Source organism: Gopherus evgoodei, chromosome 13 (genome assembly GCF_007399415.2).
Source record: "Gopherus evgoodei ecotype Sinaloan lineage chromosome 13, rGopEvg1_v1.p, whole genome shotgun sequence".
NCBI lineage: Eukaryota > Metazoa > Chordata > Testudines > Testudinidae > Gopherus > Gopherus evgoodei.
In genome coordinates this window covers 18,697,689-18,716,083 of record NC_044334.1, presented here as the reverse complement: position 1 = coordinate 18,716,083, position 18,395 = coordinate 18,697,689, and the positions used below count along the sequence as shown (strand labels likewise).

The 18,395-nt window shown below is 42.8% G+C and overlaps 1 protein-coding gene across 8 annotated transcripts in view; it reads right to left on the bottom strand.

The window, feature by feature from the left end:
• The window catches only part of CLTCL1 (clathrin heavy chain like 1), a 55,734-nt gene extending 52,234 nt beyond the window's left edge, over positions 1-3,500 (bottom strand). For 3 of the 8 annotated variants that reach the window (XM_030582887.1, XM_030582888.1, XM_030582889.1), the window contains exon 1: positions 3,230-3,500. In XM_030582887.1, coding sequence (XP_030438747.1) covers positions 3,230-3,271 — 42 coding nt within the window. In that variant the 5' untranslated portion in view covers positions 3,272-3,500. The remainder of the gene's footprint in view (positions 1-3,229) is intronic. The other 5 variants (XM_030582893.1, XM_030582894.1, XM_030582895.1 and 2 more) reach the window with 2 other exon arrangements.
• Positions 3,501-18,395: the final 14,895 nt, after the last annotated feature.

Below are 18,395 nucleotides of genomic sequence, written 5' to 3'. Positions count from 1 at the left end.
GATAAATTTGATTTCATCGCAAGTAAGATACTTCAACAATCCAACAAGTTGCAGTTTTACACCAGTTGAGAACAAGACAATCACAATGGTGAGGTCACGTCTCATGTGCAGAAGGTGGCAGATATGCTTTTACAGAAAGTTTAATAGACCTAAAGTCGAAGAAAACAGTTCAGGAGGCAGATCACAAATGAGGTTGGAAGATGTTATTTTGAGGGATTTAAGAAGCCTTCCCCACCAATTCTTGAAGGAAGATGATGTGCAAGGTACTGTTTGATATAGAAGTCCATTCAAGACATGATCATGGCTACATCATAGCCACTTGAATCTGCTGCTGCACATGTTCAAAAGTCTAGTAGGTCTTCTGTCAGTCTGTCTTTCTCCCCCACCCTCCTAAGACAGTACGCATATTGTTGAATTATTTTTGACTTGGCCTATTTCCCCATTTCTAGCTGCATACAATTCCCTTTTCAATGTTTTCATTAATTTTGATTAGCTAGTTTACACCACCTCTTACAGCTGGTGGTATTTCAAGTTTCTCTAAAGAGATCTTTTCACCTATATTTCATCACTGTTCAAGAAAAAAGGTTTTCTTTAAGCAGGATGACAGTTATATAGACTAACCCCATACAGTATTAGAAATGCACTGAGGCAAGTTAAAGCTATGTTTTTGCTAACATTAAGTATGGTTTAGTCATCTTTTAGAATCACTCATGCCTGAAGTGTCATACTTGGCCATTTAAATGATTAATGTAAGAAGTCAGAAACACCTAACAATGCAAAATAAAATGTATAATTAACAGATAGTGGTTTTTAATGATAGGCTGGAAGAAAGTTCAGTACTTACAACAACCCTCTATAATTAAAAAAATTCAGTAAGCTATCAAAATAGTATTTTACACTATGTCATAATATCCACTGCCACAAGTCTTTCACACATTTTGTTTTGTCATCAGGGGACAGTTAGTGAATTGACTAACCCCCTCACTTTTCTCCAGAATTTGTAAATTTATGCATGGTTAGGATCAAACTTGGCAAAAGGATTTAAATCCAGTTTTGGAGTCCAGGTAACAAAATAGGAGCAGAGGCTTCATTTTCTCCAGTGAAACTGACCCTTTTATTAATAGCCAATTTTACTTCAAATATTTAAAATGATACTCAGTAAGCTCTGACTTTCAAATTAACATCTCTTTAACAACCCCTTCCCCTTTATAAACCATATATGAAGTTACACCTACAATGTACTTCAAAGTTTAAAAGGTTGATTATTCAGAAAGTTTAATATTGTGTGCACTCAATCCTAACCCACAGGAATGATCAGTTATCTAAAGAGGGCTGGTAACAGAAAGGGAGCCAGAGTCAGACAGGAAGGAGAGGTAATTTGAGACAAGTGTGCTTGCATACAAATTTTAAACACTCTCCTCCTGAACTAAAAAAAGTAAGCCATTCAAGAGGACCTTCTAGTTTAGCTTGCTCACAAATAGTTAACAGCAGACAAGATGCTACATATAGATGGACACTTTTCAGTGTCCCTAATTTAGGGAAAGTCATGTTTAATCACAATTTTTCTCCATACCAGATTGTTCCCACTTCCTGCCTCAGTATTACATTCAAGTGTTCATGAACACAAACCATGAGGAGCTGATCAGGATAGAAAAGATTTGCTCCCTTAATGTTAAACAAGAAGGAAAAGAGAAAGCATCTGAATGAAGTTGGTCAGTTTCTAACCCATCCTTCCCATTTTAACAAACAGCATCTCAAAAGAACGCACAACAGTAAATAAATACAGTTTCTAGAGCTCAGTAAGGGGAAACAAAATGCAAGTTTCAACACAAATAGACAGGGGGAGTGGCATGTAATACAGTCAAAAGATGCCCTAGAGAACATTTAGAGTAAATAAACCTGCACTGTGACAGACAACTGACATTTTGAAATTGATGCTCTTGTTTTTGCAGTCTGTCAAATTAGCACTTGCCAAGTCCATTTCCTGCTCTCTCATTCATTTAGTAAATTCATTTAATTCCTGCCTTGAATTGCCTGTTCAGGAGCAGCTATTTTCCCTCACTTTTAGTTTACAAAAACCATCTTCCCCAATCACCAAATCATAGAAAAAGGTTAGTGTATACATCACTGCTGTAGTTTATTTCCATCATTCAAGCATGTTTGCCCTGTTATATTCATGGATATTTCCCAATGCTGCTATTATTCCTTACACAGGAAAATGTAATATAGCTATAGATCATTTTTAGGGAAGGTTTTAATATTCCTTGTAGGAAGGTGGGCAGCTTCCAAGTCCAGATTTTTTGTATTTTTATCTTGCAAAATCCCTCCCAATTTGCAGCACAGGCTGCAAGATCCTCCAGGAATCCCTGCAACCTGGAGACTGATGGGCATTTATGAAACACAGCAGTGTAAAATTAGGAAGCTCACCTAAACTAAAGCTCCCACCCACAGCCCCAGAGACAAATAATGCCAATCCCTGTTTCTCACACTCTCCATTGCTGGAGTAAAGCCTGACAAGCAGCTCTGCGACCTCCCCCTTCAGCCCTAAAAAGAGAGTCACTCAGGCAGGGAGTGACTCTGCACAAATAGCACAGGCTGTAACAAAAAGAGAACTAGCAATGAATGAGGGGGCCAGTTCCAGACCCTGCACCTGAAGCTGACTCGATTCCCACTCCCCACAAGCGAGCTTCAAGCCAAGCCCTCCCCTGCATTAGTCTAAAGAAGGGATATTTGTGCAACGACGTGGGAAACTCAAGCCAAGAGGCAGGCACGTTCTGCGTGTACCCTCCACATGGTCCCTCCTGCAGAAGGGGAGCCTGAGGGAATGGCAGAGAGGCCGCCCCACGCACACCCTAACAGCTACGGGCCCCTCCGGGGGATCGCTGCTCCCCATTTCCTCCTCCCCCCACTGGCCCCTCCGCCGGAGGGGGCTCCGCTCCCCACTCCCCCCCTTCCGCGCTACACTGGCCCCTCCACGGGGGGTCTCCGCTCCCCATTTCTTCCCCCCTCCTACACTGGCCCCTCCATGAAGGGCGGTCTCCGCTCCCCGTTCCCTCCCCCCCACACCCCCAGCCGTATTTGCTCCCCGATACAGGCTTCGCACAGCCCTGACCCCCGAGAGCAGCCTGGGCCGCCGCCCCACCTCTCCGGCCCGCAGCCCCCGCCCCAGGCGCCGGGCAGAGGTAGCTCGGGCGCTCCCAACCCAAGCCCCGCAGGCCCCGCCGCTCACCTGGAAGTGCTCCTGGAAGCGAATGGGCAGGATCTGGGCCATGGCTGCGCGCAGCCCGTGCAGGGTGCCCCGGGCAGATGCGCAGGACCCGGCCGCGGCAGGCAGAGGGGCAGGCGCTGCTGTATCCCGCACGCACACAGACAGGGAGGAGGCGAAGGGGGGCGGCGCAGACGCAGAACGGCGGTGAAGGCTCCTGTCCCCAGCTCCCTCAGCTCCTTTTCTCACTCAGACCTCGGGCCCACTCACCCTATTCAGAATCACTCCGCTCCTCAGCCTGCCGGGGTCTCCAAACAAATAGTCCCATCCCTAGCCTCACACCTCCGCCACCTTTCTCCCTCCATCTCCCATTCCCACTGGAGGGGGGAGAAGGCATCACCGCGTTCATAACGGGACTCTCGAGGGGCTTCATCCTCTAAAGAGATGCACAACCCAGAAGAGAGACAGAGTCACTTGACAAGACCTAGGTATCCTTCCGCAAGAGCCTAGCTCCGGTCCTGCCCCAAGGTATCACGTGACTGGACCCCCCCCCACGTTCATCCTCCACCTAGCTGGTCCAGGATCCCTGCAGTGGGACCAGGCTCAGGGATGCTGCCCAGGGCAGAGCTCTCACTCCAGCAAAGCCAGGGCCGGCGCTTCCATTGAGGCGAACTAGGCAATCGCCTAGGGCGCCAGGATTTTCGGGGGGCGGCATTTTGCCGGGTGGGGCGGCAGGCAGCTCCGGTGGACCTGCCGCAGTCGTGCCCGCGGAGGGTCTGTTGGTCCGCGGCTCCGGTGGACCTGCCGCGCTCCATCAGAGCGGCAGACCAATGGACCTTCCGCAGAAATGGCTGCGGCAGCTCCATCGGAGCCGCGGGAGCGGCACCCGGGGTGGCAAAATGGCCATGTGCCTAGGGCGTGAAAAACTCTAGCGCCGGTCCTGAGCAGAGCTGCCAAGGCTCCCTCGTTTGAGGGATAGAGAGGCTCCCTTCTTTCCCATTGATTACCTCTATGGGAAAGCTCAGATAGCATTTGCCTTTATTGTAAGGCAATTTTCAGAAGCTGCCCCTCTCCCTGTCCCACTCCATCTCTGTGTATTTCATGGAGACCTTTAAAATCTTACTGGCACCTTTCTCTTTAAATCTCCTTTATTGCCAAAGCTGATCTGTCAGCAGCAAGAGGGTTTCCCTTGTGATTTAATACCAAGGCAATTAATTTTACACACACACCCCCACTGCCAAAAAGAAAGGAAAAGCTTGGAGTTGGTAAAACATGCCCCCATCCCGATCAAATTCTATAGAGTGGGTGATTAAATTGTTCATAAGCAGAATTCCCTCTGCTACCCCATAAATCTTTCTCATAATATCTACATCCTGTGCATTACAAGGCCAAAACAAAAATCCCTGCCAGCAAACTGTTAATTTCTACCAGGCCCTATTTTTTTCAGAATTCAAGCAAAGAGCTTGTTTTTCAAAGATGCTGACCCCAACTCTGATTGAAGTCAATGTGTACTAATGGCTCTTAATGTCTGTGAAAATCATGCCAAAAACTGGGTGTATCCCATTCAGAGTGTTCCCTTTTTGTGGTGTCTAGGCCACAAACAATGTTTTGGCACAGCTTGGCACAGCATTAGCTAACAGAGCTAGTAGTGGCTTTGGCTTTGGCTATTAAAAGTAGAGGCTGAGTCATAGTTGGAATCCCTGGTGACCCCAACCTATCTTGGGGCATAGTAATTACATTTGTAATATACTATGCCAAATAATGATGCTGCATTAAAAATGTGGCTCAATAGTTTTATGACCAATTATTATTTATGTTAAGCACTAGGCGCATAAGCATTTATTTTCTCTTTCCCTCTCTCCCTTAGTTGGTGGATTATCATTACTGGGTAAAGAGGTGAATAACAACATATAGTTGTAGTATTCGTGTCAACTGCAATAATCTATTATGCTTTGGGGTGAAAGATGATCACTTAAGGGTTCTAAACTGATGCAGTTACATTGGTCCAAAAACTGTGTGTAGACAAATCCACACGCAGGACATAGTCTATTGAGTCACATAAATCATATATTCCTACTTGTATCTGTCTGACCACGTCCCACACATTCAAACTGATGATGGTGATTGCCAAAATCTAAGGTCTTGTGCTCCCACCTCCTACATGGCAATTTTGGAGGGTACCTACTCCTGTCCACTAAATTTGAAGCTAGCCAGCTCTGGTAAAAAATGATTTTTTTTTAATAGGAATTCTTTACTTCACTAAAGTGGCACAGTCATGACTGCTGCATGATCAGCAAGTTTGATTTCTTTTGGACTCCCTGATCGTATAGCAAATCATAATGGAATCAAGGGGCCTATGATTTATCATTTACAGAGAACAATATTTGAAAGCTTCAGGGCTGGAATCATAGGCTTGCAAAATCAGCCATTTTAAATGTTACATTTTAAAGAAACTAGTAACAAAGACAAACTTGATGAAGTTTGTCTTTGGAAGCTTTATAAATACTCTCCAAAATGCAAACAAGTCCAAAATATGCATTAATATATTTTTTTCTAGAGTCTACTTTTAAAACTGCATACTATACCCAACCCTGATTATGATGCTATGACTCCTGAGGCCTGATATAAGGAATGGAGATCAGGGGCTCAAAAATTTGGGGAAGCTCAAAGTACTGGAAAGATACAGAATCTCAAGCTTTACAGGTAGAAATAACTTTATTAGCAAAGATTACAAATAAGCAAATATTTACATGTTTAATGACAAAGACTCTTAAAATAAATGGGCTCTTTTAGTCTCTTTCTGCTCTCCAATACAGCTTCCAAAATCCAGCAATTACCTAATGCCCAATACCGATGGTCTCGCCCAATTAGCCAAGTCCTCCTGATTCCAACATTCCATTATTTTTCTTGTTAAATGGACACCATTCAAAACATTGTGCTCATTGTTTAATAGTGAAGAGAAAAAACATCTTTCTTCATGTGGTCTCTGTTGCACATCTCTCTGTGAGTCTATTACTTTTCCTACTGGGTTACTGCTTTGTTGGGGGTACTTAATAGTCTAAACATCTGATTTTTTAAATACATAGACACTCTAGCTACAGGGATTTGATCCTGGACAGAATTGACCCAGCTCTTCTTCCTTCCAGGTAGAACTGTTTGAAAGTTTCTGAAATTTTAACAAAACTAAACAAAAAATAATCTTGACTTTTTGTGATTTTTTTCCTAAATTTTTCAACTTCCTTGACTTTTCTCAGGTAGATACATTGAGTTCCACACAGTCTACTGTATATAAGCATTTCAGATAAGACTTTGCAAATTGAGGTCCGATCTGCTCTTTGTGGACATTAGAGATGCTATGCTACTTTTTATAATGGTAAGGATTTACCCTGGTGTCTCTGGCTAGAATTTCCTGTCCTCCCAACCCCTGTGGATTATGCTGCTGTGGTGGTGATCTGCCTAGTGCCCTTCCACTCCAGAGATGGTGGCATTTCAGAGATAGGGACAGCGATACTTGTGTGTATGTAATTTGGGATCATTTAGGAGAAAGGCATTATTGGCATGATCCAAAGTCTGTTGAAGTTTGTGGGATACTTTCCATTTACTACAATGCAATGGCGTGGTCTTGCCTATCATTCACCAAACTGCTTCCACCTCAGTTTTGGGACATCTTCTCTCCTTTGGATGCTGCTAGTTCTTTGGCCTGTTGGTGCCAATCTTTCACAGCCCTTAGAAGAACAGCATTTATGCCCGGGAAGAGCTTTTATTTAAATGGAGAAGCTAATAGCACTACAAAATACCTCACCCTCCTTCCCAAAAAATAAGCCATCTAAGTCTCTCTTCAGAAGATTCATATACCCCTTTAAAGTGCTCCTTCCTGAGTCCCCACTTTACCATAACTCTTCAGGATCGCTTTGTAGCTAGAAACTGTTTAATTTGCAGATCTCTAGTCCCCTTTGCTAGTTTGATGACATATATAACACTTATAAATGTCCTGAGTAGTGTATGATCGTCAGTGCCTTCTACTGGACAGAATGTTAGACTTCCTTGAGCGTGAAGTCCTAATACTGACTCAAGTGGTAGGATACTACACTTCAGAAGCTGAGGATCCTACATACTCTCTCTGCTTATGAGCACAAAGTTCTAGGAAACTGCAGCATGCAGCACAGCGAGGACTACTGAATCTTTGGTGGCTGTGGATCTGTTTCCATTCACATTATAACTGACCTTTTGGAGTCGATATGACTGTCAGGATTTTAACAAACAGAAACATCAAAATCTCAGGAAAGTAAAGTGTGCCACTGCTTCAATGGTACTCACGTTATGATACAGCAAGACTCAATAACATCATAATAGTGCCAAAGTTCTTATTCCAGCACATGCAAGAAACATGAACCCTGTCCCACTTAAAGAGGTCCACCGTTGCTTTCAGGATCCAGTTCAAAATTGCCTTGCTTGTTCTTAAAATCACCCCCCTCTCTGCAGAGACTTATTTCCAGCCTATGTCCTAGAGATTTGGCAGCCCTCCCCTTTTAATCCGCTTGTCTAGCATTTGCATCTTCTCTCTCCTTCTCCAGAAACTCATTATTGCTGGTTCAAGAACTTTCTCCTCTGTATATCTCCTGCTATCTAGAAACTTCTTGCCTATTTTTTTCCCTTATTAGCTCTCCAATTAATTGCAAACCTACACTGGAAACTTATTTTTCTCCCTTGCTTCTACTTCTCTCCTTCTCTGCTCTTATTTGTTACTATTACTGAGTGCTATAATTTTGTCTTACCCTTGAAGGCAGTAATACTCAAGCTATGGCTCTGGAAACCTGTAAGGGATTTCAGGAGCCTGTGAGGGTCTCTTCTGAGGTTTCTAGAAAGCTTTGTGCACAATCCTGATAACTAACTGTTAGTTTAATGCTCTAAAAACAATTTGGGAATTAAAGATACTCTGATAGGATAAAAGCAGACATGCATTCTCTCTCTCTCTGTCATACATATACACACACACATATGTTTAAAGAAATAAATTACAAACATATGCTAGTGTGCTCGCTCTTTAAGTTTAATTCCAAACATAATAAATTGATACCGCTCACTTTATGAATTGATACTATTACATTTTTTCAGGTGCACTCTTTGGTCAGTCAGGCAAAGCTCTAGCTCAAAAATGTTCATAACTATCACTGTCCTATTTGACAAACTTTGATGGCATTTAAAGTCTAAGCAAATTGCAGCAGCTATGCAAGCATCCCCCACAGAGCTGGCTCCATGATGGTATGTAATTCACTCATGACTTGCAAGCAATATCCCTGACTTTTCTCCCAGAAGCAATACCACTTAATGAACACAACTTCATCCTGCTTTGTACAATTCACTGAAATGCAGGCCCTCTATAGTATTTGCACTATAGTTTGGTAATTTGTCACTAGACACTAAACTACTTACATTCTTGAGGGCTTCCCGTACAGATCCTGAATTACTTGCATGACTGCATATTAGGCTGCTGAAATTGCAGCTTCTCTGTCCTGGCCTTATAAAACAGAGGTCTACTGAACAGTGATGCAAAACAGTGAAGGGCACGCATGGGAGTCAACGTCTGTGTTCAAAATCACAACAGATGGGTCATGGCCGCTCACTACGTCAATCCTTTTAGAAACTGGATTCCTCCAGAGTGTTTGCTGTGGCAACCCATCTCTCTAAAGGATAGATGTTAAACCTGCCCTTTGAAAATATAACTAATGAAAAAATATGAAGTAACTAATATATCTCAAGCATGCATCTCTAGCTAATTCTTCTAGATCTGGAATGACAGAATGCCAGCTACAGTTATAACAGACTTGGTGAAGAGCCAGCAAAAGGCTGAACAGTTAAATACAGTTCAGGAAAAAAAGGGGAAGTGTGCATTGAGGGAGTCACTATTTTCTACCATTGATAAATAGATGATTTGTGAAATAATATATATTAGGAGTTCGGCTCGTGGGAGCCTGGGCGTGGCTGATGTTTGCTAACAGGATGTTGGAATCAGAGGTTCTGGACCAGGGCTGTGGCTGCACACACACACTCGGAGTGAATTACATGCCAGCAGGCTGTTTGAGAGCAATTCAGGGGAGAGCTGCAAACAGCAAGGCATTGCAAGGTACCCCGCGTTGCAGAGCATGTGGTGACAGCACCTCACAGTTCTGGATTGCACCCTGGAAGGTCACAAGTACATCTTCTATCTTCCATTATAATATACATAGAAAACTGTGATGGGTAAAAAAACCTGGGTGACTTCTACATTTTGCCATGTCTCCAAACAGGATGGAACCCTCCAAGCTAATGGGATGAAACAAGACCTCACCCTAACTGGAGTCCACATTTCTTTTCCCTTTCTTCATTTGTGGAATAGCATTCAGTGTCACTTCTCACTATACCTCCTCCATACCATGCATCTTAATGAAACACACTGTCTATAGTACAGAATCTCTTTTCTAGATCTTAGCTGGGATTCTCAAGACAAGTACCTCTCACACAGATTATTCTCAAGGAGGCTCAGCAGCTAGGAAACTGTTACTGAGTTTTGATTTTGAAGAAGTTTCAAGCCAAACTGCCAAGCAAGAATAAAATTGAGTTACGCACAGATGTGTGATAAACCTCCACACACAGGCCTGGCCTATGCACTCTTTAAAAAAGTGCCCCAGTGATTCTAACACCACTGATAGAGATACAATGGACAAGGCATAAGTGTTTTAGCTACTGTGCATCTAGAGCTGCTTTGAGCCCATATAGATGACCGTGATTAAAATGTCTGTGCCCATCGATGCTAGTATTTTCAGTATTATTAACATTGCTGGTAGCAATGGCACAAAAAAATATTTAGTGCAGACACAGCCTAACCCAGCTATTGGGGCAATTTGCTACAGAAGTCTCTTTAAAAATATTTTTCCCTTCTAAAAGAGTTCTTGGCAGTTCCTGCTTTTTGAAGAAATCACAGAAGGTATCATTCTGTGACATCAGACATGCAAGAAGTCTTATTGAAAACCTCGGTATCTGGGATGTTTCAGAATGGGCAAGGCTTCAGCAAGTGAGGATGTGGAACACTAATTTCAGAAAGGGGAAAACATTTTTAAAGGCTAGTTAAAACATTTATTTGATGAATATGCTCCAAAGCCTGGTGAATGGAGCTGTACAGAAATCTGTACTTACGTGAGTCTTCATTTTTGCTTTATAGTTCACCTTTAAGGATGTGGGTTTGGCTGTTGCATGAGCTAGCTCATCCTTACTTTTCCAACTCTCTCACTCAAGATGTCCAGGTAGGTGACTACAAGGCCAGGGTTTCATGCTTATTTCCACTCTCTCTCATGGAAGATGGATCTGAGAATTATTTGTTTCAAAAGATTTTTAGGGCTGTCAAGCGATTTAAAAAAATTAATTGCAATGAATTGCACTGTTAATAATAGAATACCATTTAAAGATTTTTGGATGTTTTCTACTTTTTCAAATACGTTTATATAATTTACAACACAATACAAAGTGTACAGTGCTCAGTTTATATTTGTTTTTTATTACAAATATTTGCACTGTATAAAACAAAAGAAATAGTATTTTTCAGTTCACTTAACACAAGTACTATAGAGGAATCTCTATCATTAAAGTTGAAATTACAAATGTAGAATTATGTTAAAAAAACCTGCATTCAAAAATAACACAATGTAAAACTTTAGAGCTGCCAAGTCCACTCAGTCCTACTTCTTAAGAAGTTTGTTTACATTCGCAGGAGATAATGCTGGCAGCTTCTTGTTTACAATGTCACCTGAAAGAGAATAGGCATTCACATGGCACTATTGTAGCCAGTGTTACAAGATGTTTACATGCCAAATGCGCCATGTACTACCTGGGGCAAAGTGTTCTGCAGCGTATGCAGAGCGCTCATATCGGGGACGATTCATAGTTTTTACCTGCACACACTGCAAGCAGGACTGAACAATGAGCTCGCACTGACTGCGGCTAATGTCAGGCTTTTGGTTAGAAAAGCTCGATAACAGGCCGTACAATTTTGTGGGTGGTAAGTGTCCCCATTCTTCGTGGAGCCAGCGCAACAGCGGGTCTGCCTGTACGGCGGGATTTGCCATATGAACTTGGGAGAACTCTCTCATTCTTTGATCAAAACTGGAATGCAGGGGGTTAGAGTCTGGTCGATGGGAGGGACAGTGCGTAACGAACCAAGGGTGAGAGAATTTACGAATTAGGGCAAAAATTTGGTCCCACAATTTAACAAAAGCTGAGCGAGAGGCTTGCTCAATTAAAATGTCTAAACAAAATTGAGAATCGATACCTAAAACAACTTGCTTGTTGGCAGAGTGGGCATTAGCAACATGTTGGGCAGCTAAAAGAACGCCCTGCACCTCGCATTCTTGTGTGGAGCAGGAAGGGGGCAGCAACTGCACATTAAAGTGATTACATGTGGAACAAAGAACTCCTGCCCTAGGGGATGGTGAGGTGCCCCTGTCAGACACAACCCAGGGATCATATTTTACTTCAATGCATAACGGTTGCTGAAGGTGGGGGGCTAAGATGTTATCGCTGGGAGTTAGGGTCCATGCCTGCCAAGCTACCTCAACCTGGAAACATAGAAGCTGCCAGATGCGAGTAGTGCCATGAAACTCGGGTGGAGGGGTACTTGTAAGCCACGGGATTAAATGAACACATGGTCCAGACAGGGTACCTGGGATAGGGAGTTGGGACCAGTGACGCGCACTGGACGCAGCCAGTAGCATTTTTCCCACTAGACCATAGTTGTACTGGGGTCCAGACAGGCGATGGGCCCAATTGTAAATAGCATTACCATGTTGCAGTACAGTGAACCCTACATGGTGTTTTGTAATAAACAAATTAATGTCGAGGGGTTCTTGGGAATTAAAATGGGCGAGGTGGGGGTTAGAGGCGAACCAGCCAGCTAGTTTCTCTAAGCTTTGTTGTGCTGATGCGTTCCATACTTCTTGGGAGCGTTTAGAAGAGAGAGAGCTTTGTAGGATTTCTAGGTTAAAAATTAGCTGTGCCGGGATATATTGGTGGTGATAATTAAGGAGACCTAATAGCTGCTGAAGCTCTCGTTTATTTTGTGGAGGGGCTTCTGTCCAAGGGTCTAATACACTGGCTGGGGCTTGGGTGTGAGTGGTGGGAGTGAATTGGAGTCCCAAGAATGAGAATTGCTGGCTGGCCTGCAGGTGGCTCTTTGTTTTGTTAATTTGCCACCCATCTGCTTCTAATGCATCAATTATCATTTGGGTGGTACTTTGAACTGCTTGTGGATTGGGCCCACAAATGACAATGTCATCTACATAGGTTAGCACGTACACATCCTGTAGGGGTTTTACCTTTTGTAATGTGATATTGAGATGGGATGATGCAAGTGCAGGAGAATTACAGAACCTCTGTGGGCAAACTTTCCATTTATAATGGACGCCCTTAAAAGCAAAGTTTAAGATTCCTTGTGTGTCCTGGAGTGGGATTTGGTAAAACATATCTTTTAAATCAAGAGTCATGCCCACTGATTACTTGCATCGCTTAGTTGCCGCTGTATTTCGGGAATGGTGACAGAGCTGGAAAATGCGATAGGCTTTACACGGCTGTTAGCTTGTCTGTAATCAATGACAAGGCGATATTTAGAGGAATCGCTGGGCTTGGGAATCCCCCAACCCGCGGACAGAAAGGTGGATGCAGTGACTCTTTTTTTTTTTCTTCTAGAAGGTGAGTGAGCAAAGCTTCAATAAGGGGAAGCCCTTCGGATTTTGTGGGAATAGGGGAAAATTTCCATGGCTGGGAGTTAACTACTTCGGGGGTACAGGGGGAATGATCGCCTACGGTTATAGGGAGGGCTTGCAGAATTTGATCACGCAGTTTAAATTTTTTAATATCTGAGACACCTAGCAGATTTTTTGATCCCAACAAAGCTTTTATTTTTCTTAGGTATTTTCCATGGGCAATTTTAACCCAAACCACGGGTTTTTCTTGTACTGCACTGAGACCTTGAACAAACATAAAGGAGCCAGTAAGACAGTGGGGAACGTTGGGCTCAATAACGCTAACTTGAGCTCCAGTGTCTAATAAAAAGGAAGTGGGGGTGTCACCGTTAACTAACAGGGTGGCGTATGGGCGTTCATCGGTGGGATCTTTAATTTGGGCCGGGCAGCATCCGGCCCCTATTTGTTTTTTGTCCTAACAGAGTCCTCCCAATTTTTCCAGCCTAGCTGTTCGGCTACATTTTGCTGCTCTTGGTTTGACATTTTACGCAGGGCTTCTTTAGGGATCCCTTTGTTAAGAAGGAAGCCGAATAGTGCCCGTTCAGCTTTAGTTCGCTCAGGATATTTTGGGGGATTAAACTGACTTTTTGGAAGGTTTTTTGGTGGTGAATCAACTGGGAGAACAACAGGCAGGAGTGGCAGTAACAGCTTAATTTTACTAACCACTTCAAATAACGTTAAGATGGGTCTGCGAACGGCCGCATGCAAGTGCAGCATGGCACCGGTGTCAGCTCCAGGGGCAGCTTCTAATGCCAAATTAACTGGAATTTGGGTGGGGTCAATAACGTGTATAAACGGTGTGGCCACCAATTGCTGTTGAACAGTTAAATTAAGTGGATTTTGTGGTGGATCCCACAGGGCTATGGAAGCTCCTGCGATTGCCCATATTAGATCGTGTGGAGTAACTAAGGTTCCCGGAGGGATATATAATCCTTTAAAACTGCCTTTCATTGCTAAAATGGCAGCTGCCGGGGTGGTAAGTGGCCAAATGCGATTATTTAATAAAGCGTGACCCGGGAAGCCTCGTGCCCAATTGGCCATTTTGGCTAAGGTGCCGGCCTCCTCGCGGTCCACCAATTCTGCTCCGTGTTCTAAGGCTAGCCGCCCGACCCAAACCATGGGTGCCTCGTCGGCTTTTCATTGCGTTTCCTTTAAAAACTCTTTAAGTTCGGCCTTAGTACGTGTTCACAGTTCAGTAACCTGCGTGGTGTTGCCTGTTTGTGCGTCTATTTTAGTTTTAGTTATTGCAATAGGCAAAGCTTCTGCTACGGTTTCAGATTCTGCAAATTCTGGGGCTGTTGGCAGAGCTGGATACAGAGGAGTTTTAGGAGCTTCATATGGGGGTGGCAATATTTTCTGAGAGGGACTGGGGGGGTAGTGATGGGCTTTACCTTTTCTGTCTTCTTCTCATTATTACCTTTAGGAGAGCCTGGGGCTGCCTGTTTAGCTGCAAACATTGTGCCTCCATGGAGGACAGAACACAGATCGAGGGCCTTGCATATCATGCTAAACAGGACGGTGGAAACATCCTCAGATTTATATTCATCAGGTCGCAATTTTTTGGTTTTCTTAATCAAATTTAATTCTTTTATCATTTGGCATAATAATTTATGCGCCGGATCAGCAGGTATTACCCGAGGGAGGGAATTAATTTGGAAACGGTGCCTCCAGATTTTCTAACAATGCGGCTACATTCTCTCCAAAGTTGAGAGGGATCTGCAGCACTGAGGTTTTCCAGAGTCTCCGTGCACTGAGGCTGCAGGGAACAATGGGCTGGCTGACACCTAAAGCTCGGGTGGCACCGAAGGAGGCATCCCATATCTGCCAGGGTTAATGGTACAGTATAACCTTTTAGAGTTTTGCCCGAGCCAAGAGAACAGATCCATTCTATTTTTGGATTAGTCGAATTTTGGCTAGTAAGAAGGTGAAACTGCAAATATTGGAACTGTTCAGTTTCATTATCTGCGCGATCTGCAGTGTGCCACGGGCATGGCCCAACCTCCGTGCATCCTGTTCGTGACGCCATGTTAGATTGCCATGTCCTTTTAGGGGCGAAAAAAATGCAGACCTGTTATTTACCAGGCTGCACGTGGCAATAGACTGTATAGGTAAGGGATGCAAGGAGGGTATGGGTCACGCTGCAAACTGCAGGCACGCACACAACTAAAATTAATTAATTAATTAAAAGTTTTATTGGGGATAGTTACAAGGGGTAGGAGAGCAGCGTATGATTAGCTAATAGGGTTAATGGATCTTAAAACATACAGTGGCTAAAGTATTTACTATTAAACAATATTTATAAACAAAGATGCAGTAAACAATATTTATAAACACAGATGCAGCATTTAGTAATAACCAATACTTACGAATACAAACCAACTTATAACGACCGGCAAACGTAGAAACTCTGCTTAAAACACGTGAGCTGAGAGAGGCTTCGAGGTGATCAGGCTTGGTTACGGGTGTGCACAAGGTACACAGGATTTGTTTTTCTTTCTCCTCTTCTGCCTGCACATGGCAGACCAGCCTAAAATACCCACTATGACATCATAGAAGTGTCATAGGGGACGGGGCCCAAAAACTGTGTGTGTTCGTTTGATTGGTACAAGCAAAGTTTACACCAAGTAGGGGAGCAGGTGCCTGAAAGTCTGGCTTCGCCCCCAAAAGGTAAGGAAATGCATATAGTTCAGACTGTGTTTAACACTGAATGACAAAGGAAGAGGCCAGGGCAATACCGGTATGGGCAAGTTTTTAGAATGCAGACAGGAACTTATCTTAACAAATGTCACCTGAAAGAGAATAGGCATTCACATGGCACTATTGTAGCCAGTGTTACAAGATGTTTACATGCCAAATGCACTAAAGATTCACTAGGGGGAGGGATAGCTTAGTGGTTTGATCATTGGCCTGCTCAAACCCAGGGTTGTGAGCTCAATCCTTGAGGGGGCCATCTAGGGCAAAAATCAGTACTTGGTCCTGCTAGTGAATGTAGGGGGCTGGACTCAATGACCTTTCAGGGTCCCTTCCAGTTCTATGAGATAGGTATATCTCTATATAAATAAAAAAAAAGTCCCTTTATGGTTCAGCTACCATGCCAAAGGACATGCATCTGTTCTGCTCAAAAACAATCCAAAGCAGTGCAGACCAATGCATGTTCATTTTCATCATCTGAGTCAGATGCCACCCAGTAGGCAGTTTTCCTTTTTTGGTGATTCAGGTTCTGTAGTGTCTGTATTGAAGTGCTGCTCTTAAGACTTCTGAAAGCATGCTCCACACCTCATCCTTCTGATTTTAGAAGGCTAATCAGATTCTTAAACCTTGGGTCAAGTGCCATAGCTATCTTTAGAAATCTCACATTGGTACCTTCCTTGCATGTCAGATCTGCAGTGAAAATGTTCTTAAAAACAAACGTGCTAGGTCATCATCCAAGATTGCTATAACATGAAATATATTGTAGAATGCAGGTAAAACAGAGCAGGAGACATACAATTCTCTCCCAAAGAGTTCACAAATTTAATTAACTTTTTTTTTTAAACAAGCATCATTAGCATAGAAGCATGTGTCTGGAATGGTGGCCAAAACATGAAGGTGCATATGAATATTTAGCATATCTGGAACATAAACACCTTGCAATGCCAGCTACAAAAGTGCCATGCAAACCTGTTCTCCCTTTCAGGTGACATTGCAAATAAGCAGACAGCATTATGTCCATAAATGTAAACAAACTTGTTAGTCTTAGTGATTGTCTGAATGAGAAGAAGAACTGAGTGGACTTGTAGGCTCTAAAGTTTTACTTTGTTTTGAAGTGCAGTTATGTAACAAAAAAATCTACATTTGTAAGTTGCACTTTCACAATAAAGAGATTTCACCTCATACAAGTACTGTAGTGCAAGAGAAATACTATTTCTTTTATCATTTTCAGAGTACAAATATTAGTAATCAAAAAATAATAATATAAAAAGTGAACACTGGAAATGTAGAAAAAACATCCAAAAATATTTAATATATTTCAACTGTTTAACAGTGCAATTAAAACTGCAATTAATTGCAATTAATTTTTTAACTGCAAAAAATGTTTGAGTTAATCGCGAGAGCTAAATGAGATTAAGCGACAGCCCTAAAGATTTTATGTAGGTCCTCTGGTGAAGCGGCTTGCAGCTGAGCCACCATCTGCCAGCATTGAGCAGTACCATACTCAAGAGGAAAAGAAACACGGGGAGAAAATGTTCTTGAGTCCTACTTCATCTTTCAGAATTCCATCTGTTCTTTTGTGACCATCCACACATCACTCTCTGATTCAACAATATCCTAATGTGAGCATATTAAAAAACCCTGCATCAAGTGAAACTGCGTAGCCAGTGTCAGAAATGAATCACTCCTTTTGTGTCAGGCTCTGCCTATTTTCATTTTATGAAGGCTGAAATTTAACTGTTAGTAATAAACAATTCTTCCTATTCTAATAGGGAGCCTCAGTCCTTAAAATGATTTTTGGTTGCCCTTGAAGAGGAGAAGGGTTGCATGAAAGAAGGAAATTAATTTTGACACGAATAGTTATTTTTAAAATAAATTATTTTCATGGGTCCTCCCAAAGATGCCTCAATAACATCCAGATCTTCTTCTAGCAACCCTGAACATGAATGGCCCAGCTTAAGATGTGGCTCCTGACAGTTTGACTGCTACTTTTAGTTACTACATATTGGTAAGCCTTGATTATATAATGAAGTGAGCAAAGCCTGGGCTGTGATTGACCATACTCATTCACAAAGAGAAAGAACATAGGTAATTCTCTGGGAATTGGGGAGGGGAAGTTTATTGCGCTTTTAAACCCATTATACCCTTGGATTAAAACAGGGATGGCCAAATACAGCCCCCAGACTTACAACAGAGCCTGAATGTATCCTTGTATTACAAATGAGGGTGGTCAATCAAGGCTACAAATCCCAGAATGCTCTGCTCCATCCTGACCAACCATAAACAACATCTTAAAAATGAGACAGATGCAATATGATCTATTCCGCACAACTTGCTAGGCCCTCATGATCCTGACAAATTGCCAACGTGGCCCTCTGTTGACTAGCCTCATGGGAATGTTATGCTTTCACTTACTGGGTTAGGAAGAAATAAGCCAGTATGTACTGAAGTGCTTGTCTGCTCATATCTACTCACCCTCACATAATACAAGCACAAGTGCTTTCAGTTACATTTGACCTACACTGAGATTAACTTTCCAGCTATTCTCTGTATTATAAAAATATGATAGTGCATAGAAGCTATTTATCGCCTTATTTTAGGGAAATAATATTATATTCATCAATATGGCCAAGCTCCTGAAGATCAGACTCCAATTTGTCAGTCTGCTCACACATTTCACAGTCCATCTGTTTTCTTCTGATGATAGCTGTGCAAAGCACCAGAGAAAT